General features: G+C 42.7%; 2 protein-coding genes across 3 annotated transcripts; one reads left to right on the top strand and one right to left on the bottom strand.

The window, feature by feature from the left end:
* Positions 1-886: 886 nt before the first annotated feature.
* Positions 887-14712, top strand: glud1b (glutamate dehydrogenase 1b). The gene is made up of 13 exons (XM_054766751.1): positions 887-1594; positions 4769-4849; positions 4938-4993; positions 5968-6031; positions 7106-7200; positions 9106-9285; positions 10058-10195; positions 10306-10443; positions 11408-11488; positions 11561-11684; positions 11764-11855; positions 11927-11989; positions 13920-14712. The coding sequence occupies exons 1-13, from the start codon at positions 1198-1200 to the stop codon at positions 14037-14039; spliced, it is 1629 nt and encodes a 542-aa protein (XP_054622726.1). The 5' UTR covers positions 887-1197; the 3' UTR covers positions 14040-14712.
* Positions 14713-16610: 1898 nt separating this feature from the next.
* On the bottom strand, positions 16611-22237 carry sncgb (synuclein, gamma b (breast cancer-specific protein 1)). 2 transcript variants are annotated; one of them, XM_054766753.1, is made up of 6 exons: positions 21967-22237; positions 19982-20023; positions 19414-19541; positions 19303-19320; positions 18344-18385; positions 16611-17458 (listed from the first exon to the last, which is right to left on the bottom strand). In XM_054766753.1, the coding sequence occupies exons 1-6, from the start codon at positions 22085-22087 to the stop codon at positions 17450-17452; spliced, it is 360 nt and encodes a 119-aa protein (XP_054622728.1). In that variant the 5' UTR covers positions 22088-22237; the 3' UTR covers positions 16611-17449. The 2 variants fall into 2 exon arrangements, with proteins under 2 accessions (XP_054622728.1, XP_054622729.1); XM_054766754.1 differs by lacking the exon at positions 19303-19320 and having other exon boundaries at positions 21967-22228.
* Between the last annotated feature and the right edge of the window lie 1622 nt (positions 22238-23859).

Here is a 23859-nt window from a genome sequence, read left to right as displayed (position 1 = left end):
GACCATTGGAAAATGTGAGTCCCAGGTTGAGGCCATTTGAGAAGCCCTGCTTTAAAGCACCCCTTCCTTAAAAAAAACACTTTCAGAGCATAGTTTACACGAGTCAAAGATCCTCTATGTGACAGGAGCGCTCTGCTGCGTTTAGGAATCTGCTGCAAGGATCACTCCGTGGTCTTGAACGGAACTTGTGAGCCAGTCTGATGTCATTCACGGGCCTTCTTTTGGCCTGCGCATTGCCAGTTGCACAACCCTGCTCTACTGTAGTGTCATGATTCTTAATTAGCAAGACATTGTCAGCCGGGATAGGCTCCAGCTCACACGTGACCCTCATGAGGACAGGCGGTATAGAACATGGCTAGATGGATGGATTATGGACAAGCGCATGGATCCAATTAGGGGTGGGCGATACTGCAAAATCTTGGAATCAATCCGATATCAAGTAGGACACCATCCGTAGTCTCATTAGGAGTATGCCCCGACGTTGTCAGGCATGCGTACAAGCACGTGGGGGCCACACAAACTACTGAGAATCATTTTGAGTTGCTACAATGACATTTTAGCAAAATGGACCAGTGTGCTGCATCATTTTTTCACTTTCATTTTTGGGGTGTCTTTGATTTCCCCCCTCTATAGGGTGATCATTTTCATTTCTATCAAATTGTGTGGCATCATTTTGTTACTAATACAATATATATATATATATATATATATATATATATATATATATATATATATATATATATTATACAATTGGTATCAATACTGTCGATATTTGGATCGATCCGCCCACCCCCACTTTCATTTGCACGTTTTCTTCACGTCATGTAGTGTTCCAATGCTTTTGTTCACACGGTGTGGCTGCGGATTAACTATACTGTATCAGGCGTGGCTGCTTCAAATTCATAGTTAGCTGAAAAAAAAAAGGTGGTTGGTTTCGATTTTTTTAATTCGCTCATCTCTCCGATTGAATAAATGGTGCAGAGTCGTGAGCGCGCACGCTTAGGTTCCTCCTCTTCCGTGTGCGCCCCTGGGAGCGCTCCTTGACTTCGGCTGCCTTTTAAAGGAAACCCCCACACGGGATGCCATTCCCCAGTCGACCGGAGGTCAGGACACGGTGAGGAGCGTCTCAAGTCCAAGCATCCCCCTTGCCTGTCGCCCTTTCACTTGACTTGTGTGCGCCGCTAGCTCGTCCTCGTCATGTATCGCTATTTCGGGGAGCTGCTGAGCCGCTCGGCGGGCAGTGCTCTGGCCTCGGGCTGTGTGGACTCGGCTCTCCCGGCTTCCGCCTCCTTGCTGCGGGTACGCCGCTATGCTGACGCGGTGGAGCAGCCCGACGACCCCAACTTCTTCCGCATGGTGGAGGGCTTCTTCGACCGCGGCGCCGCCATCGTGGAGGACAAGCTGGTGGAGGACCTGCGGACGCGCGAGACCCCTGAGCAGAAGCGGCACCGTGTGCGGGGCATCCTGCGCATCATCAAGCCGTGCAACCACGTCCTGAGCGTCTCCTTCCCCATCAAGAGGGACAACGGCGAGTGGGAGGTGGTGGAGGGCTACCGCGCACAGCACAGCCAGCACCGCACGCCCTGCAAAGGAGGTAAGCCGGGACCTTCCCCCGGGTGGCCCTCCTCTGACAGCAGCTAGCATTAGCTTAGCATCAGTAAGCATTACTTAGCGGTTTTGGAGTTGGCCAAGTAACAAGACTGACACTCTGGTGTACCGTTACACACATTTACTCACAGCTGGTGACATTTTTACTTGCACTTTTACGACTTGAACTTGCATTTAAATGACCTTCTGGCTTACCTGTGGCTAGTTCGCATTTTATGCTAGCTGCTAACATCTGTTTCCGATTGGGTCACATGACTCTTTTATGTGGGCTTCCTTTAGCAGACCACTTTCAAAATTTTTTCCACAAATGAGCAATGTATGTTTTTGTTATTAAGGTAGTTAATTCACAAAACACACACCATTGGTTTAAAATGCTTTTGTGTGTGTCACAGGGTCATCTTTGACCCTTGCAAGTCCCAGGCCTACTGTAAGTGCATTGTGACCTCCTGCAGTGCACTCTGGGTAGTTTGTGATGTATAGGAAGTGGCGTGAGTGTGGTAGAGGGGTGGTTGTGTTTTCAGTCACTGCTATTTGTCAGTCGGCAGACGGGGGAGGGTTCCGCAGTAGCAGGAAGACTCATGCTGCTATGGCGTCCACAGTCAAAGGTCACGCATGCCTCTATTAACACTCATGCCGCACCTGCTGGACTGTGGACTATTCTGGGGAGAAGTGATGGTCCACACAGCAGCTTTTATACGTAAATACACTCGGCTAAACTTGCACGATTATGTTGCTGACATTGTCCACCCCACCTGGAGCAAAATCCAGATTCAAGTCCACAAGAAAGCAGTTTGTCCCTCAGAGGGTTTAATCATTTATTGATTTGAACTGAATCACTTAATGCAGCACAGACACCCTTGACTTTGCTCACAGTCAACTGCAAAGTGCAAAGGGTGTGTTTTTTTTTCCCCCAGGTCTGGCTTTGCATCATCATCATGCCTGCAGGAGATACACGATATCTCTTATAAAAAATAAAAAAAAACATTGTCCCCACGAATGGCATCCACACACAATGGTGTGTATTTACTGGCTGTAAAGTGCTAAAAAAAAAGTGCTCCATGTTTAGCCAGCAGCAGTAACGACAACATTCAGACACATCCGTCCCTCAATTTATATTCATGCTAAATGTTCTCTTGGCACTTGTAAGCTTGCCATCACACAAAATGACAACACCCGAGGACAATTTCAGTCATATAATGACATAAATACAACACATTTGATTAGAAAGTGACACAATGACACACAATAAAATAAAAGTCTCTGTTAAGATATGTTTACACAGCCATAATAAAGATAAATGTAAAGATAAAATGTCAAAATTTCACTGTAATGTGCATTCGAGGCCACTAGTTGTACATAAACCACGTTTTGAGTATCCTCTGTGGCTGTACATATGTTGCTATATGAATGAAGGCGATATAATATGAATAGAGTGACAGTTTGTCACACACAACACAAACACTGCTACAACAAGAGCACCGTGTTCCACCATTATGCCCGTGCACTAGCCCAGACTCAACATTAACAGCAATGTCCTTTGGTTTTAGTGTTAAGATAGAAACTTAAAGGCAAAAAACATCCACTTCGTGTTCATTTGTTAAAAATGTTTGCATTTCCAGTTATTGTTTTATAAACAAGCAACACGGTTTTATCAGTTTCGGTTCAAAACAGCCCAGCCCAGTCCTCTAATTAGACAGTTTTCATACTTGGCCAGATTTTGGCTCTAAAACCCATTTTACATTGGAATACCCTGCACAAAAATGCCAAAATGCATAAAAAGTAAGCATTTGGGATAATACTGCCCCAAGTGGTTGGTTTGTGAATTTTCAGTCCAGGAAAGGCAGTCTTTTTGCTTTTGTTGTTTGTTCTCTCCTCTTATTTAAGCTGGCAAGTCACATGAGCAAAGTAGGAATACAAGTCGTCGACTATCCATGAGTCTAGTTCTTGTAAGAAGGTGGAAATAAATGACTAACATTGAGCACGTAAAGTGAGCAAATGCGCTGTTTGGCTGCTGTGCCAGTTTTAGTTCCACCGACTGTGCTCTGTGATTTGTGGCCTCGGTTGCTATGATGATGTCATTGTCTTGGTGCTTGAAAGGCCTGGCGAGGAGGGGGTGAGGGGATGAGGTTAACCACACCCGCTTTTTGTTCCAATCTTTTTAATTTGATCACAGAGCTCGGGATTGTCCCACATCACCCTTGTCTTTCGTGCGCATGATAACTCAGCTGAGAGATCAGGCTGTGTTTTCAGGGGACGCCAGATAGATTTTTCCTTGCCTGCCTTGATGCTTTCATTGAATATGGCGTGACTCACATGGAAAGTACTGTCTGCAATACCGCAGATGTGGACATTCTATGCTTTTTAGGTAGCCGTGATGTCAATGGAGACAATCCCAAACACAGCATGTTAGAATAGCACCAGCAGAAACACACAAATACGCGTGTTTAAAGCCGTCGTAATATCCTGACAGCTGGAATGAATGAAAGGAGGACGCACTGCAGCTCTGATTGGCACACACGCGATGTCGTCCAGGCATTCTTTGACCTGTAACTAACGCATATATGTGCTACTTGCAGAGAACGTAATCTGTAGCTTTAATGACAGACATGGTCTTTTAATCAGGGCCTTTCATGGCTGGTGAGTAGTGGTTGTCTTGGCTTTGAGTTAGCAAAATATGTTATTGAGGTTGTTATTTCCCAAATTTGTACTCCCATAATATCCAACAAGTCAATTTTTTTTTTTTTTACTTTAAATGATTTGGACTGCATGAGAAAGTGGAAAGCAAAACTTTTTGACAAAATGGTTGTTTAATACGCATATTGCACAACAGCAGCGAGAGCCAATGTTGTAGTTGCAGTAACGACCAAAAACTGCCCAACAGCGCTGATGAGGTAATTTGTTAACAGCATGGCAAGTGTACCATGTGTGAGTTTCCCACCAAGTGCTGAATTGCAACATTTTAAAGCGCATGCAGAGGAGAGGTAGATGTCATGCAGCTACTGTATTGCCATCTTGTGGTGTTCAAACATCAGGAGGTTGCCTACAACCACAATGTTTTTTGACCCGGCGCTATTTAGGTAAAGATTTGCGTTTGTTAAGGCACTTTTGTGGGATAACTGTGTAAAAGGGGCTGCTATACATATGTTTCCACCCACTTCAGGTATCCGCTACAGCACAGACGTGTCCGTGGACGAGGTGAAAGCTCTGGCCTCTCTGATGACCTACAAGTGTGCTGTTGTTGGTATGTGGAGACACTTTTATATGGACAAAAGACCGGGTGTTGGGCTCCATGCATTGATTTGAATTCTTGATTTTCCTTTTTATAATAGATGTGCCGTTTGGAGGAGCCAAGGCCGGCGTCAAGATCAACACCAAGAATTACTCTGTGAGTAACCCCTCCCGCCGACACAGAAGATGGTGGTAGTGGTAGTCCATGAGAAGAGATGTATTCTATGTAGGCATGGGCTGGTATGAGATTCTGAGACAGTATGATAACCATAGGCAAAAATATCATGGTTTGGCGGTATTATAATTAACGCTCCAAAATGTGTTATTTTGAACAATCTTCACTGAAAAGTAGTGATTGGTAGATGAGACCTCGTTGCAGCATATTTTGCAGCACATTACCCAAACTGTGTCGCTGTGTTGCTCAATCCTGACACCTGCTTGGATGTTACGCGGTGCATATTAGGGATGAGCGGGTACACCACTATCTGTATCTGTTCACCCGTCTATATGATCTTTATTGTATCTGTACTCGGAATGGGCAGAGTTGTGGATACCAGCATTTTGTGAATGTTTTGGTAAAACAAGCATATTTGATTTGTTTGGGTTGAAATAAGGTATGAAAATCATTTCTACAAAAATGAGTAGGTCGTGGCCATTTTCATTTTCTAAAAGTAGCTCTCACAAGGAAAAACGTTGGTGACCCCTGTTCTAGCGTGAACATAAACAGAGACAGATAAGTATGAAGGGGCCAGACCATTTAGCGATTTAAAAACCAAGAGAAGACTTTTTTTCATAGTGGCTGCACTGGACCTGTACTTTCTCTCATATCGTAGAACCTGCTGACGCACAATTTTAGTGGTTTTGAAAGCATGACTTTTTCATACCGTGGTACACCTTGAAACTGCTAACCGGCCCATGCCTAGTTGTGTCATATGAGCAAATTACAGGCTCCCGCTGAGGCTCCCGTCATGCATCGTCGGCTGCTTTCCCTCAGCTTGCTCCACCCTTACGCAAACCTCACCAAATCCAGTATTTCCTGTGGGAAGGTTGAGTTAGTCATAGATGGGGAGGGAGGAAGACAAACAATTTGAAAATGGCCTCTTGACTTGTCATCCCCTGGTTGTCCCGCAGGATAACGAGCTGGAGAAGATCACCAGGAGATTCACCATCGAGCTGGCCAAGAAGGGCTTCATTGGTGAGGCCATGCCCCCTTTTTGTAGTATTTTTATTGACACTATTGGTGCAGGCCGTGTACATTTCTGACCTCCACTAATGTACTCCATATGTGTAATTATTAGACTCCAAAATACCCTTTCCAGCGCAATTATGTTCCCAAAGGGTAAAAGACAAGTGTGCAGGGATACTAACGTCAAATTAATATTATTGTAAAAACAGCATTTTTCAAGTCCATGCAAGATTTAAAATGTCATCTTTCACAGCCCCCAAGATAGAAGAAAAGACAACAGCACATTAAAAATGATTGCTTAAAGGTATTGTTTGCAACAATTATGCAGGTGGTTAGAGGACACTAACTTTCGAATTTGCTGCAAGCAAAATATCCCCCCGACTTACATGCAAGCCACCGCCCACGCAACACACACCAGCCATGTTTGTTGTTAACTAATGATAGGAATTTGGCAAAGTCACAAAAGCAGCACAACTGCAAACTGTTGGGTTGCTCCCATTGCTGGGACTGCTCCTGTGCATTGGCACGTGCCATGGGCATGCACGCATGTACGAGACAGCCGTGAGTGACAGCCATGAATGCCAGACAATTTACACTCAATTTAACTGGCAATTGTGAAAAATATCAACATTTTTCCTTTCAATGTTTTGTCTTAAACCACAAATGGCAACATATGCCAGCTCGTGGTGATGTTCTTGTATTTTTATTTATTTATTTATTTTAAAGCCCTCTTGAGCAAGTTTCCAACAGTCCCTTCTTAAGAATTGATAGTGATGATAATAAAAAATACATTAAATAGGAAAAAATGTTACTCATAATCAAGCCTGTCATGTGTCAGGCTTGTTGAATGCACTTTTATTACATTTTAAGCAGACTGCAGGCAAAGCCGCACACACTCGCATCATAACTGCACCCCCTCCCCTGCTTCATACCAGCAACCAAACCCGCCTCATGTTTTTGGGCTGTGTTCTGTAACCCTTAACATCAGCATCAGGGAAGTGTAAAAATGCTTTGGAATACTCTTAATGTACATGTGGACTCACTAAACTCACTTTTCCCTCCCCTTCGTCTTTCCCCAACCAGGCCCCGGCATTGACGTCCCAGCTCCAGACATGAGCACAGGCGAGCGGGAAATGTCATGGATCGCCGACACGTACGCCAACACCATTGCTCACACTGTGAGTTCCCCAGACAGCTAAGAGCTCAGATTCAGTCTGTTTTGGCATGCCTTCCCTTTTTTTTTTTATTATAAACAAGAAGCAAAAAGTGGAAGGAGTGAGTCACTTGCTTCCACGAGTTTCCTGCCTCTCCCTCCCCACCAGACCAAACATTCCTCTTTTCCTCTCTCGTGCTCTCTCTGTCTCTGAACTGCGGGCTTGTTCTCCTCGCATCACAGCTTAATCAGACATCAATTATGCATTAAATAGATGACAGTATTTACTGCGATGGGTACAAATGGTCGCACAGCAACGATTAAAACAACATAGCCATACACATGCTCGACCAATACTGGTCCGAACATTAGGTACACCAACACATTCTATATGCAAAGATATTTTGTTTAACAAACTACAACCACCATAACATTAAAACGTACATTAGCATAATTCTTCAGTTAACGCTTTCATTGTATGATCCGCCGGGTGTCCTCTCCTGTGGCTGTAGGCAACCTCCTGTTGATGTTTTCTAAATAACTCAACAAGAGGACAGTAGCTGCTTTTTAAAGTAGCATGAGTGGTTTGGTCAGCATCCAGCAACTTTATTTGCCTTTGCGTGTGCTTTTAAGATGTCTGTTGCGCCACTCAGCTGTTAGTGTGACACCGCCATTGGTTCTGTTTCTGCTGTGTTGTGCAATATACAGTAGACACCCCTACAACGTAAATAATCCGTTCCGAGAACCTTTATGTTATAGGGTTTTTATGTTATACGAAGCGTAAAATACATGTAAATAGCCTAATCCGTTCCAAGATCTTCCCAAACTCACCCCTTTGGCACTTCAAAATATTCAAAGTCCACCAAATATGGTGGGAAAATATAAGAAACCGTTAGCATAAAGATAGTACAGTAACATTCCAATATAAAATAAGGTAATAAATAAGATTACTGTAAATAAATAAAACTGAAAAACAAAAACAATCCTACCGTTCACGAGATGTCTTGATCAGGAGCGCAAGTGGAGGCAGGAAGGAGGAGGAGGACTAGCCTGAGTTGAAACGTGACTCAAAGAGTCCAAGAGTCAGCTGGTCTCACAGACAAACGCACACGCACTACACGATAATGCTTAACTTAATTGTTTACGTTAGTTTAAGGGGGACTATGAAGAGGAAGGAGTTTGAAGGGACAAGCCTGTCTCTCACACAAACTCACGTACGTGCTGTATAACTCAGCCAATGAGATGAGAGCGTAGGCGGTGCCCCGATAATCAGCCAATGAGATGAGAGTGGAGGCGGTGCCCCGAAAATCAGCCAATGAGAGCGTGATGCGTCAGAAGGCGTCACCAAGTGTTAGTCTGAACTTGGACCGACTTGAGGCATTAATAAAGTTGATTGGGAAAAAAAAAAGACTTGCACTGACTTGACGCTTTACGTTATATGGAATTTCTTCTGTAATACGAAGCAAAAACTTTACATAAATTCTTTATGTTCAGTGGAATTTATGTAAAAGGAGGTTTATGTTATACGAGGTGCTACTGTACTTGTTAATTCTCCACATTCCAAATCATGTAAAAAGAAGGTTTCAGATTTTGTGCAAATTTCATTAAAATGTGCAGGCGTAAATTGTCGTCTTCTGCTCCTTCTTTGGCTTCGTCATGTGCTCTGTTGCTGCAGATGCCCTTGGCAGGCCTTTTGGAATGTTTGACACATTCCTGCAGGTGGTATCTTGGGAGTAGAGCATTGTGGGTAGTTTGGAGTGACGGCGGTCAGCTGAGCGAATGACCTCTTGTGGGATTTATAACTCAAGCAGGATGCAGTACTGCTCATGGGCAATAGAGGCAGGCTATTATTACTCCTATTTGCAAACTGCTCTTTTTTTTTTTTTTTTTTTTTTTTTAACAAAATGTTGCGTTGTTTTTGTCTTGACAGGACATCAATGCCCATGCCTGCGTGACAGGAAAGCCCATCAGCCAGGGAGGCATCCACGGGCGCATCTCAGCCACTGGTCGCGGAGTCTTCCACGGCATTGAGAACTTCATCAACGAGGCGTCCTACATGAGCATGCTAGGCCTGACGCCCGGCTTCAAGGACAAGACCTTCATCGTCCAGGTGAGAGTGTTTGGCGGGTTTAGAATGTTTTATTTTTTTATTTTATTTTTTCTTGTACCATCTGCTTACATATAGTCCAAGGATTTACTTGGGCGGATCACTTGAAATGATGAAAGGTTTAGAAGCAATCATGGTGGTGCCATCTGTTTGATCCTGGTTGTGATGTCATCAAAGCAAGAACAACAGAAAAAGAAGTGCTCTGTGGTGAAACAGGAAGTGCAGCATACCTATATTTAGCCTTGCACAAGTGTGAAGGAAATCTCAAGGAGGCATGTTTTTATTCATCACACAATTATCTTTTTGAATGAAAGTATTGGGATGTGGTCACAGAAGCTGATTCATGGGATGAAAAGGATAATCCCTCTCAGTGTTTGTATCATGTGCACATTAGATCTTCTTGCAGATTTAGCAACTCTTCATTCTGCTTTATATACTCCTCACAAGAAGTTAGGGATATTTCAGATACATTTCAGGATGAACCTAAAATGTACTACTGTATAACCTTTACAGGTGAACTTTATTTGAGCTGTTTTAATTTTGAATGCACATATCCGTTCAATACTTAACACACTTAACGCACAACTTGCTGTTCTCTAACATAACAGTTGTGCATATCCCTAACCTTTTGTGTAGTATACTGTATATCATTTAGCTGGAATTTGTTTTTGTTTTTTTAAATCGGTGGAGGTGACATTGCACCAGAAGTTCCAGAGTGAAATAAAAGCGTTAGGAGCAACACTAATGAGGATTATTGTGTATGTGTGCACCACAGGGTTTTGGTAACGTGGGTCTGCACTCTATGAGGTACCTGCACAGGTACGGTGCCAAGTGCGTGGGTGTCGGCGAGATCGACGGCTCCATCTACAACCCAGACGGCATCGACCCCAAGCAGCTGGAGGACTACAAACTGGTACCGCCAGACTTCCTCCTTTTTCTTTCCCTTCTCTCCTCTCGTTTTCACTTTTCAAACACACACCGTGTACAACCTAACTTGATAAAGTATCACGTGGCTCTCCACAGCAACACGGCACCATCGTGGGCTTCCCGGGTGCCAAGCCTTACGATGGCAATATCCTGGAAGCTGACTGCCACATCCTGATCCCGGCTGCCGGGGAGAAGCAGCTTACTCGTCACAACGCCCCCAGAATCAAGGCCAAGGTAAAACGTCTTACCACATGGCTTATTAATCTACATTGTAACCCATTTAAGTCAACACCCCTCTGACTGGCTGACTCACGCCGACATAAGCGATTTTTGATCTAACCGAAACCGCAACTTCCCCTTGCATGCACATTTACTGATGACTTTTTCCAGAGTCATAAGGAGAATGGGTGATAATAAATTATTTTTTTTAAACCTATAACATATATTTCATACTCTTATGAAACAGAAAAAAATTAAATAGGTGCATTTTGTTATGTAGTTATGGTAGAATCCAGGTATTTGGTGAATTCTCCCATACTTGTATTTTAAATCTTAATTTGCACTGAACAGGAAGTCAATGTGCGCACATTTGTAATGCTGTGTAGCTAGACAGTAGTTATGTTGCCGTTCAACGTTGCTTAGCTATAATGATGAAGTTGACAATACTACAACAACACAGAGTTTCCCACAGGAATACCACCTATCTGTGGCGTTTCTTTGAGAGGGAGGGAGGGAGGGAGGGTGGTAGATGAGTGATGGCAGTTCCGTTGTAATGCGTTTGTGAGTGAGGGTGAGCAGATGGCACCGAATAAAAAAAGGTAGTTCCAAATGTAGTTTTAAAAAAAAAAAAAAAAAAGAAAAAATACAAACAAGTTGCGCTAAAAAAAAGGTAGTAGAGGCAAATAAAAAAAATAGTGCTCATAAAAGATAGTACCGAGTCTAAAAATAAAGAAAGGTAATGTCATATGTAAAAATAAAAAAGAGAGCGCCAAATCTAAAAACAAAACTGGATATGGTAGTGCCACATCTTAAAATAAAAAAAAGTTAGTGTCAAATTTAAAATATTAAAAAAGCAGTGACAAATGGGGCAAAAAAAAGTAGTGGCCAAAAAAGGTAGTGCGAAATAAAAACACAAACCAAAAAAGGTAAAACACAAGGTAGCGGGTTTGTGAGAATGTAAGGTTTTTATGTGCTTCAGATCATCGCCGAGGGTGCCAACGGCCCAACCACCCCGGACGCCGACAAGATCTTCCTGGCCAGTAACGTCATGGTCATCCCTGTAAGGCTCCTCAGAGAGAAACACTCATTTGCTCATCTTGAGGCAGATGTTTGACGCTAGCTCCCCCTGCAGGACATGTACCTCAACGCAGGTGGTGTAACTGTGTCCTATTTCGAGTGGCTGAAGAATCTCAACCACGTCAGCTACGGACGCCTGACCTTCAAGTACGAGCGAGACTCCAACTACCACCTACTCAGTGAGTATAAGACGGAAGAATTTCCTTTTTGGCACTGCCTTTAAAAGATCTCACCGCTTCACCGTGTTGTGTCTTTTAGTGTCCGTGCAGGAGAGTCTGGAGAGGAAGTTCGGCAAGCAGGGAGGACCTATCCCCATCGTGCCCACCGCTGACTTCCAGGCTAGAGTTGCTGTAAGTAAACAAAAAGAAAATAGGATCGTTTTTGTGTGTTTCGGCTTGTAATTACACATTTTCTGCTTAAGGGTGCCTCTGAGAAGGACATTGTCCACTCTGGTCTGGCCTACACCATGGAGAGATCTGCCCGGGTGAGATGATGTTTGACTTCTTTTCACAGATATTCTTAGAGAAATATGCTTTGTTAATCTCCCAATTTTAAGCCACAACAGCAGCAATATAAGGCTATAATTAATAATAATTTGTATTGCATTTTGAAAATGATGTATACTCTGGCCACATTTTGATTAAAGTGATTTTTAAAAATTTTTTTATATAGAGTGTGAAAAGAGAGGTGTGCGTGCGCATACATATACATACATATATATATACATAGATAGATATATATATATATATACATACAGTATATATAAAAAACGCAACACTTGTTTTTTGCTCCCATTTTTTATGAGATGAACTTAAAGATGTAAAACTTTTTCCACATCCACAATATCACCATTTCTCTCAAATATTGTTGACAAATCTTTCTAAATCTGTCATAGTGAGCACTTCTCCTTTGCTGAGATAATCCATCCCACCTCCCAGGTGTGCCATATGAAGATGCTGATTAGTGCACAGGTGGGCCTAAGACTGCCCACAATAAAAGGCCACTCTGAAATGTGCACTTTTATCACACAGCACAATGCCTCAGATGTGGCAAGATTTGAGGGAGCGTGTAATTGGCATGCTGACAGCAGGAATGTCAACCAGAGCTGTTGCTCGTGTATTGAATGTTCATTTCTCCACCATAAGCCGTCTCCAAAGGCGTTGCAGAGAATTTGGCAGTGCATCCAACCAGCCTCACAACCGCAGACCACGTGTAACCACGCCAGCCCAGGACCTCCACACCAAGCGTGTTCACCTCCAAGATCGTCTGAGACCAGCCACTCGGACAGCTGCTGAAACAATCGGTTTGCATAACCAAAGAATTTCTGTACAAACTGTCAGAAACCGTCTGAGGGAAGCTCATCTGCATGCTCGTCGTCCTCACCGGGGTCTCGACCTGACTCCAGTTCGTCGTCGTAACCGACTTGAGTGGGCAAATGCTCACATTCGATGGCGTCTGGCATGTTGGAGACAACAAGTTGAAGGTGTTTTCTTCACGGATGAATCTCGGTTTACACTGTTCAGGGCAGATGGCAGACAGCATGTGTCGTGCATCATGTGCCCATTGTTGCGCCATACATCCAAGAACATCACCTCATGCTGCAGCAGGATAATGCACGGCCCCATGTTGCAAGGATCTGTACACAATTCTTGGAAGCTGTCCCAGTTCTTGCATGGCCAGCATACTCGCCGGACATGTCACCCATTGAGCATGTTTGGGATGCTCTGGATCGGCGTATACGATAGCGTGTACCAGTTCCCGCCAATATCCAGCAACTTCAACAGCCATTGAAGAGGACCAACATTCCACAGGCCACGATCCACAACCTGATCAACTCTATGCCAAGGAGACGTGTTGCACTGCATGAGGCAAATGGTGGTCACACCAGATACCGACTGGTTTTCTGAGTCCCCAGACCCCACCCCAATAAAACAAAACTGCACATTTCAGATTGGCCTTTTATTGTGGGCAGTCTAAGGCACACCTGTGCACTAATCAGCATCTTGATATGGCACACCTGTGCACTAATCATGGAGTCTAATCAGCATCTTGATTATCTTAGCAAAGGAGCTAAGTGCTCACTATGACAGATTTAGACAGATTTGTCAACAATATTTGAGAGAAATGGTGATATTGTGGATGTGGAAAAAGTTTTAGTTTGAGTTCATCTCATAAAAAATAGGAGCAAAAACAAAAGCATTATATTTTTTATTTTATATTTTTGTTGTGTGTGTGTGTATGTGTATATATATATATATATATATATATATATATATATGTATATACATACATACTGTATATGCCACTCGCAATTCCACTCTACCTGTGCCATAAAGGCTGTTTGCAAATTGTAAAATGTAGTGACATCTATGTGCATTGACACACTCCATCTGATCGCTACACATCCACTGCAGCAAATCATGCGCACGGCCGCCAAGTACAACCTGGGCCTGGACCTGCGGACGGCTGCCTACGTCAACGCCATCGAGAAGGTCTTCAAGGTCTACAACGAGGCCGGGCTCACCTTCACATAAGCGGCCGGGCGCCGGCACGCATGTTTACCCACCCAAACCTCCTCTTGGTGGTCTTTCCCACTCCTCTGTCCCCTCTAATACAGCCTTCAGAACATATCACAAGCGTCCGTGGACCTGCAGCTCTTTACGTCCGCTTTCGATATACCACGAGATGCGGGCTTGCCTTGTAATAAAGCGTCTTTGATTCCCTGACATAGAAAAAGCAAGTGTGGACCAACCTGTCCATCATGTCCCAACTTATCCATCATGTCCCTTCGTCCTAATTTTGATATCCATGCCCTTTTTGTGTGTGTGTGGTTTGAGCCCACAACAATGCAGATGCCTTACTGATTGAAAGAAAGGAGTTCAGCTCCAAAGATAAAAGGGAGAATTTCATTTAGTCATAAAACCGTAAGAGTCATTGGAAACCTTTCTCAATAGGTCTTCCCTTTTTTTTTTTTTTTTTTTTTTTTGTCAAGTTGTACAAAGCAGCTTATTTCCTGCCGCTGGCAAAGGAAACGGAACACCCCCCCTTCCCACAACCCCACAAATAGTACTATTTTAACCGTCCACTTCCTCATTTTGAAATTATTTACGAGGAAATTACTGTTTATTTTTATTTTATTCATTTTTTTGGAAAACAATAAAATGTTAAAGAAATTGCTTCTAAAGTTGCTTTATTTATTATTTTTTTATTATTTTATTTAACATTTTTTTTAATCTGCTCATAATTAATCCATAAATACAAAAATGTGATCTAATTAAATGAAATGTTTTAAGAAATTATACAAATTTCAGATTTTTGAATATCTATATCTAACAAAAGGCATAAAAAAGATGTTGAACTACATTCGGAATAATAAATGGTGCATTGCTAAGTATTCAATTCAAAACCAAAACCTGCAGGTTTGGTTTCGGAGAGTCGTTCATCCATAGGATACAGACACGATACACTTCACCTAGAGCCACTACTCCCTTTTTGCTTTGTTCATCAAACCACTTGCAACAACAATACGGAACAATAATAATATCAAAGGAATCCAAGATGGAAAAAAGAAGTTAGCGTGTATGCCGATGATTTATTATTGCACTTAGAAAATCCATACACATCAATGCAAGAATCACTCTTCAGTTATTAACACTTTCTCCACTCTTTCCAATTACACAATAAACTGGTCAATATCTCCATTACTGCCACTAACACAAGACTCATAGGATCCCGCAGCCCAAGCGTCCTTTCCCTGCAACACATAGGCAATATAAAATACTTGGTTTAGCATTTCCTCCAGGCTGTCAGAGCTCTTTCATTTGAATTCCCCCACTTTACTCAAGGAAATAGAAGACACTCTGAGGCTGGAAAAATCTTCCACTACAACTAACTGGACGAATTGCTGCAGTAAAAATGAAAATCTTACCTCAAATTACTTACTTGTTTACTATGATACCTACCACTCCCACTGACAACTGGTTCAAATCACTTAACACCATAAACATTCAATTTTATTGGAAAACAAAACCTTGCATCTCTCTCTCAACCCTACAAATTAGCAAACAACATGGAGGCCTAGAAGCACCAAATTGTATTCACTACTTTTTGGCAACCCAGCTACAATAGCTGTTTTTTTGGATGAACAAAACCACAACAAAGCATGGATACATTTAGAACAGTCAATGCCGGAACACACCCATTGCCGATCTCCCCTTTTAGCCCCAGTCGGTCAAAAAACATCATTATTTCAAATCCATCACCATATCCACGACTCTGACAGCCGGGTGGAAACCATGTAAACACACACACCCCATATGGCACAACACTGACTTTAATCTGACTGAATCACTCACCTTCACCACTTGTTCATAACACATTCATATCATTTCAGACATTCATCCAGAAGTACGGGGTTGGTAAAGAAGACTTTCTCCAAATTAAACGTGTAATTCAATCTAAAGCTATATCTACACTACTGTATTTTGTCAATCATTATGTAAATGTTTAATTATTTTGTCATGGCGGCTAAAACAATTAGTGTACACAATGAGTCCATGAATGTCAAAAATAAATATATATTGCAAATACAAGTTGTATTTGTATTAGAATTTACATTTTAATCTCTTTTAAAATCTATCTGCAATTTCAATGTTTCATTGTCTTTCCATGGAGGCTAGTCTAATATAAGGGTTCATAATTTAGAAATTAAATAATACATCACAGCAAAACGAAGCTGTATTTGCATTGGAATTAGCGTTTTTAGGTTTTTAAAAATGTATTACACTAATTGTGGTGAATAGATGAATAAAATGTTTGCATAAAATAACAATGCAACAAGACATCACAATAACTAGAATTTATAATTGCATTAGGAATTCAATTATTTTTTTTAAAAAAACATTTTGTGTATTTTTCGATGAAAAGTTTCATCTCCACGTCAATAGGCGAGTAGTGTACATCATTTTTCTATTCATTGAAGAAACATATGTATACAGTATATTGCAGTTGTAGTCGTTTTACATGGAAGTGGATGTTATTGAGGCTAATAGTGCATAAAAACATTTCGGTAAATGTGAGAGAACAAAAGAATTGCAGACACAAAGTGGATTCCAACAAAAGATTTAATTTCACGAATACACTTTTATAAAATCAGCAAGTCTGCATCAATGCCAATGTAAATAGGGTGCCTGGTGTGTGTGTGCGCGTATGCATTGTTTGTGTGTGTGTGTGTGTGTGTGTGTGTGTTGGTCCAGGTGTGTTAGATTGCTTAATAAGGCAACATGCAGTTCTCTATTTCTAACGCTAAGAACACACACACGCACATCCCATTCACATATACACACTTTGCTGGTCTTGTTACCATGCACACACACACACACACACACACTAATAAGCTGGGCAGGTTAACAGCGAGTGAGCATGTTATAGTATTGTTACAGTGAAAAGGTGCTAACAGAAGTACATATCCCATAATTCCTCCATTTGCACACACGCACGCACAGATGATATTGTAATGCCATGCAAACCAAGAAGAAAGTACGCAACAATTAAAAATAATATACATGTATTCATCGTTGTAGGCTGTGTGAAGTATTACTTATTGCTACTTTAATTCTGTTGATGTATCATTGACAATGTCTTCCTAATTGTTACTTCTGCTCTGCGTGGCAGTTTGCATCATGTGTGTTTCATGCATGTTGGTGTGTGGAGGGTCAGAAGGTTGCAGGAAAAAGACAAGGCTGCATAATTAGGGCAACACGTGACACACAGGTGGGGCGAGAGGGAGGAAGGGAGGAGGCAAGGGTGCTGCTGCTGTTGCATCCGGAAGAGTCCCATCAGCTTGGATTTGGTTCAGTTAAAAGTCACCAATAAATAAATGAATAACAAGACATTTGGAGTCTTGGAGAGCGAGGGGCCAGAGGAGAACAGGTCCTGATGTGAGCTAATAGTCCTGATGGAGGACACACATTAGAAAGATGGATTATTATTGTCATCGGGACTTCAATCGTGGCAGACATTGTTGGTAATGTTCACTGATAAATTGTTAAATATTAAGAAATGATTTCTTCAGTTTGGAAAAAAAAATCCCCAAAAATGTCCCAACCCCCCCAGATACATTCTTCAATATTGTTAGTAATTTTTTAGCACGAATGAACTATAAAAGAAAAAAATAAAAAACGGGGATCATCATGGATTTTTGTGTGAGGAAAGTACATTAATTGTAGTCTACAATTCTTATTCATACTACATCATTAAAGTCATTACGTTTCAACTTTTTTAAAAAATTTTTTTATTTTTAATATTTAAAATATTTATCAGTGTATGCATTTAATGGTTTTTATAATTGATTACTTTAAATTTTATGTTGTTTTTGTTTTTACAATTTTTAAAAATCTCTCTAAATGGGGAGACACATGCTTTTCAATGAACGATTATGATACACAGACAATTCAACAAAATATAATATTTTTAAAATGTTATCATTGATGGATGTTTTTTATTTTTATTTTTTTAAAATGAATCTCCTTTAATGCTTTTGCATGGAAGGTTACAATTTACAGACAACAACAATATATAAAAATATTTTTTATCTTAATTCTTTTTAAAATGTTATGGTTGTTGAACTTTTTTTCATGTTTTTTTGTTTTCATTTTTTAGGTTTATTACTGAGGAGATACATCTTTTCAATGAAAGGTGACAACAACACAATATGTAATATAAAAAATAATAATTGTAATGCCTATGATTGGAAGAGGTCAAAAGTACATCTTGTAAATGGGGAGATGCATGCTTTTCATGACATTTATGCACTCGTCTTGTCATTCAGCAGTCTCACCTCTCCACTTTGGCCGCCTTGCTCCATCCCCCCGTATTCTCCCTGCAAGTAGACAACAGAGTGACAATAAATTGCCAAAGAAAAGAATGTTTGAGGATCGCAGATCAGCGTTGTATGTTCAATTGCAGGTAAGAAAGCGGTTTGAACATGCTGGAAGCTCAACATGACTCTCCAGCGTCATGCTTTTAGGTGTTCAAGAAGAGGCAAACATGTTAGTCTGTTAGATAAAACTAATAGTGCGTCATAAACTGCACTGGTGGTCATCTGATGTGTTCAGAAGCTGTTAGGCAGAGCACCCTGGGGAATTTAGCATGTACAGTCATGGAAAAAATGATTAGACCAGCCTTGTTTCTTTAGTTTATTGATCCATTTTAATGCCTGGTGCAACTAAAGGTACATTTGTTTAGACAAATATAATGATGATAACAAATATAGCTCATAAGGGTTTAATGTAAGAGCTGATATCTACCAACTTCCATGGTTTTCTTGATAATAACCAAAATCACTTAAGTTCTTTCATGAATAGCTATAGCATTGTACTGCCAAAAAATATAACTCTTATGAGCTATTTTTGTTGTCATTGTTATATTTGTTCAAACAAAGGTACCTTTAGTTGTATCAGGCATTAAAATGAACAAGAAACGGAAGAAACAAGGGTGCTCTCATCATTTTTTCCATGTCTGTATGTGTACAATCCACATCAACAGTCCTGCAATAAATGTCACTTCAGGGCAAAAAAGTAATCCTGCCAACTTTGCAGTACCGCTTTGTACCACAGGAGGCAACATGGAGTCGACACTAAAAATAACCAAACTCCCAAAGTGTGATTTATTGCAAGTTTTTAAGCCAAAATTAGTTTGATTTGAGTAGATTAGTCACGTGCAGGGAGGGTGTCCTCTATCCTCGCCCCACCCGTACAATGACCAATGCCCCCCTCCACCCCCCTCCCCCAAAGGCACCTCGTTTACAGACTCCTCCTATCAGGGGCACACAAACGACACAACAAAAAAGGTAAAAAACACATAACACGATATGTGCATCGATACGTTTTCATCGCCAGGGTAACTGACCTGGCCCAGGAGCCCGGTTGAAGCGGCGACGTTCTCCACCCCTTCCACGGCTGCCTGCGACACCTCATTAGCGCCGGACACGGCCGTGTCTGCCACAATGTTAGCCTGGTCCACGGTCCTGTTGGCCACTGCGGAGTGGGACCAAGGACGGTTTAGTCACGGTTTTGTAAAAGTTTTCTTTTTCTTAGCTCTTCTTCCCCCTTCTTTGGACCACGTTGCTATCAGGGAAGTAGTGGTATAAAAATTTGGGCTACAGCGCTGGACTCCAGCATCAATAAGGAAGATTGACGAAAGAGGCCAGGAATGAAAGGACACAGAATCTATGCAGCATTTGCCACACCCCTCTAGAAAGAGTAAGTTAAGCAACAATGCATCTATTGTGTGTCTCCCAGTGTTTTTCCATCAGTGGTATGTAAGTGTTGGTCAACTCTTATTGTGCTGTGTGTCAAGAACGTCTTCTATGAGAAACTATTGGACTGAATCTAAAGGTGTAATAATAATATCTAACAGTATCAAAAACACTACATTTGCTACGTTGATGACCCCGTATTTGTATAATTCTACTTACCCGTGTTTACTGATGACACAACTCCCTCCTTCGTCTTGTTACCTGAAGATCACAGACAATGACAAAAAAACTGTTTAAAATTTGAGCCACCTGTCTCAACCAATCAGCTCCTTCCACTTCTTCCGCTTATCCGAGGTCAGGTTGCGGGGGCAGCAGCCTAAGCAGGAAAGCCCAGACTTCCCTCACCCCCGCTACTTTGTCCAGCTCCTCCCGGCGGATCCCGAGGTGTTCCCAGGCCAGTTGAGCGAAATAGTCTCTCCGAGGCCTCCTACCAGTCGGATGTCCCTTCCCAGAGAGGCGTCCGGGTGGCTTCCTGACCAGGTGCCCGAGCCAGCTCAAATGGTTCTACTCAGAGTTTCTCCAGGATGACAGAGTAAACTAATTTCAGCTGCTTATACTCGCAATCTTGTTCTTTTGGTCACTACCCAAAGCTAATGACCACAGGTGAAGGTCACAGATCAACCAGTAAATTGAGAACTTTGCCTTTCAACTCAGCTCCCTCTTCACCACGAAGGACCAGTGGAGAGTCCGCATCACTGCATACGCCGCACCAATCTGCCTATCAATCTCGTGTTCCATCCTTCCCTCACACGTGAACTAGAACCCCAGGTACTTAAACTCCTCCACTTCGGAGAGGATCTCATCCCTGACCCGGAGATGGCACTCCACCCTTTTCTGGACTTGGAGGTGTGATTCTCACCCCTGCCGCTTCACGCTTGGCTGTGAACTGATCCTGTGAGAGGTTGGCTCCTTATCTACCTTATTCCTTTGATGTTTGTGCCCTATTCCTTTGATGTCAGCTAACTGATGCTAACAAGTGATTCCACTCAAACAACTGTCGCTGGCTGGCAGAGGCTGCTCTCCATTGTATCTTAACAATTATCGTTTTGCACTGCAACAGAGTGAAACTGTTCTTGTTTGGGTGTGCGTCTGAATACTTTGGATAAATACTTGCATCCCTTCAGACTGGTGCTTTCCTATCTAGTCTTTAAGCTTGCTTGGATCAGCTCCGCAGCTACCCTAGTGCTTCTGTACTAGCATCTCTTCTGTCCCAGCCAACGACCACCTTGCCTGCCCTTGTGCTCCACTCTACTGTCGCCATTTGATTTTTTTTGCCACACGAACGTCACCCCCTCCCCCAGTGTGCACTCCCAGTATACCGTGCATGTGCTCGTTACAAGCAGATTAAAGGCACTTCTTATTATATAATCCGCCCGGGTGAGGGATAGAGAGGGATGACTGTGTGATGGGAAGGAGGATGATGTCGGTGGAACGCAAAGTCTTTGTACTTTCATGCAGAAGCTGTTGTTCTTCACGGCCCGTCTGGTCTTGCGTTTATTCAACAAGTGCAGCCAAGAGTGCTGCAGCGCGCACACGCACACCTACGCAAACAATGACACAGCTTCTTTTAATTTGATGTATATTTTTGCCACCCCCCACTTCCTCCAGCATCACTCTATCCCTGATGATGGTCTGTGACGTAACACCTCCATCCCTCCCTCCTCTCCTGATCTCTACATCTTTTACCCCCTCTGCAGGGTGGGGGTGGGGTGGGGGTGGGGGGGGGGGGGGGTGAAGGTGTTAAGTCATCCGAGCGACACGCAAAAGAGGTGGCGCAGTGCTCATGCGTCTCTCTCTGGTTTTTATATAATTAGACTAAAACACTGACCCGCTCGCCCCGCCTCCTCCTGTCTTCCTCATATCACCCCCACCCCTTACTCTTTGGGAAGTCTCGGAGTAACCTTGAGATGTGACGCAGTTGCCCGAGTGTGGACCCTACACAAGCAAAGGCGCTCATGTTGTATGAATAAGCATATATTCATCGCACTAGCAACAACATTAGCATTATTTTCTGTCATCTATCCCACCAGCTCGTTACTCATGGTCCCCACCCCCTCCCCAGCCTGCACCACTTCTTCTTCTGCAGCCCCCCTCCTCCTCCCTGTGTCCCAACGAGCGCATGCATCCTCCTCCCAGTGCCTTACCGACATACATCACCCCTTCTTTGGTCTTGGCCGCAGCCTCCTCCATGCCAGCTTTGGTCTTTTCGGCGGCCGCCACCACCCCCTCCTTGGCCATGGAGAACCCCTTCATGAGTGCATCCATCCTGGGGCGACGACGCGACTGGGCTTCCCTGCTCCAAAAACTGGGCCTGGATGGTTAGTCGTGTGTGACTGTGTTCCTGCAGGACAGCGATGCAGAGTGCAGGATGGGAGATGTCACTCTGTGTGTGTGTGTGTGTGTGTGTGTGTGTGTGTGTGTGTGTGTGTGTGTGAGAGAGAGACTGGCTCCGCCTCCTTTGGCTGCTCCAGCTGAGAGAGGAGGGGTCGAGCAGCCACGAGGCAGGAGAGATGCTGCAGCAATTTCCACATCCAGTCCCCCCCCCACCTCTCGTCATCCATCCCTTTTGGGCTTGATTGGCACGTTGCCGTGGAAACACCTCCTGGGGATGCTGAGTTGATGGTTACATAACAGCTGAGGAGCCTCTTCTGTGAGATGATGTCACATATTCCCTCCTTTGCCCCCCACTCTGTTGGCTCTACAGACTTGATGCAAGTGGCTCATCTATTTCTGTGATTTGTGTGCCAGCATCGTCACTGCGACCTAAAGCGAACCTTTTTTTATCCTAACTACTCCTGCAGTCTTTTCAATGAAAGTGAGAGGAGCAGAAATGCTTAGTCATGATCATTTCGATACCTCTCCCTCTTTGCCACATCAGCAATACTGCACATTTGAATTCATATTTTATCACCTAAAACTATCAAGCATAGTGCTTTGACTTGGATCTGGAGCACCAAGCCGCTAATACTATTCATACTACACTTTTTGGACTTGACCCGCACTAAGAGTCTTATAGAATAAAGAAGCGGTGTGCAGTCAGGGCCAGCAAAGCCTCCTCTGCTGGCCTAAACAAAATCAGAAAAACTGACCTATATTTACAGTATATCTTCAATTCTAGTATGTGTTCCATTCAATTGTATACATTTATTGCCAACAGTTTATTATCTTTATTTAGTAGTGTCTCTCGGCTGCATTGCTTTCAGTAGTGCCTGTGTATGTTTTTTTTTTTTGTCCAATCGGATAGCAGCTTTCATGCGTTGCCATATCAATGTAATCTGCCTAGGGCCTCCAGAATCAGGGAGCGCTGCACTGTGCTGCCATGTTAAAAGACACACAATTAGCAATGGGGCTGTTTTTTTAACCAATCAGACTTCTGATTCGTCACTCTTCGGCCAGCTTGCAAGCTCTCAGTCCTGATTGGTTGATTATAACAAAGAGGTATGCCCCCAGTCCTGATTGGTTGATCAGCACAAAGCGGCAAGTCCGGACCTTTCTGTAGCCATATGAAGGTAATACCACCCAAAATGGCTGAAGGAGGAAGAGGCGGAATAGATTTGGTGTAAGACATTTAAAAAAAATCATTTTCAAGGCAGACCTTTTAAGAAAAACTGGACTTTGTGAGGAGAGGTCTGCCAACATCGAAGCGTGCTGGCTTAGTTCAACACGGAAAAGGATTTCTTCTGCACTTCCACAGCAGCGTGTATGAGCGCTGTAGATGGCTTACTGGTTCTGATGAGAATTGAAAATTATACTGCTGGGATTGACTGTTTTTTGCTAATAATAGACTTGGTGTTTGTAGTCGCAGAGGGTTTGCAAACTTGGGCTATAAATAATCAGCATCTCTGGTGAGTACAATGATTTTCATTTAATTTTGTCATATTTTTGTCATGTTATAAAATGAAGATTGATTGTGAACTGCTCTAGAGGTGTGGAGTTTGGAGGCGATCTATTGGAATATAAAGTGTTAACTAGGTTTCTTCCTTTAGTAATAATGGTATTCATTCCAAATACACAAAATGCCTCTCTTATATTATATG

This window comes from Dunckerocampus dactyliophorus, chromosome 2 (genome assembly GCF_027744805.1).
Source record: "Dunckerocampus dactyliophorus isolate RoL2022-P2 chromosome 2, RoL_Ddac_1.1, whole genome shotgun sequence".
Lineage (NCBI taxonomy): Eukaryota > Metazoa > Chordata > Actinopteri > Syngnathiformes > Syngnathidae > Dunckerocampus > Dunckerocampus dactyliophorus.
Note: the sequence above shows the minus strand (reverse complement) of the source record. Positions and strands in the feature narration are given on the sequence as shown.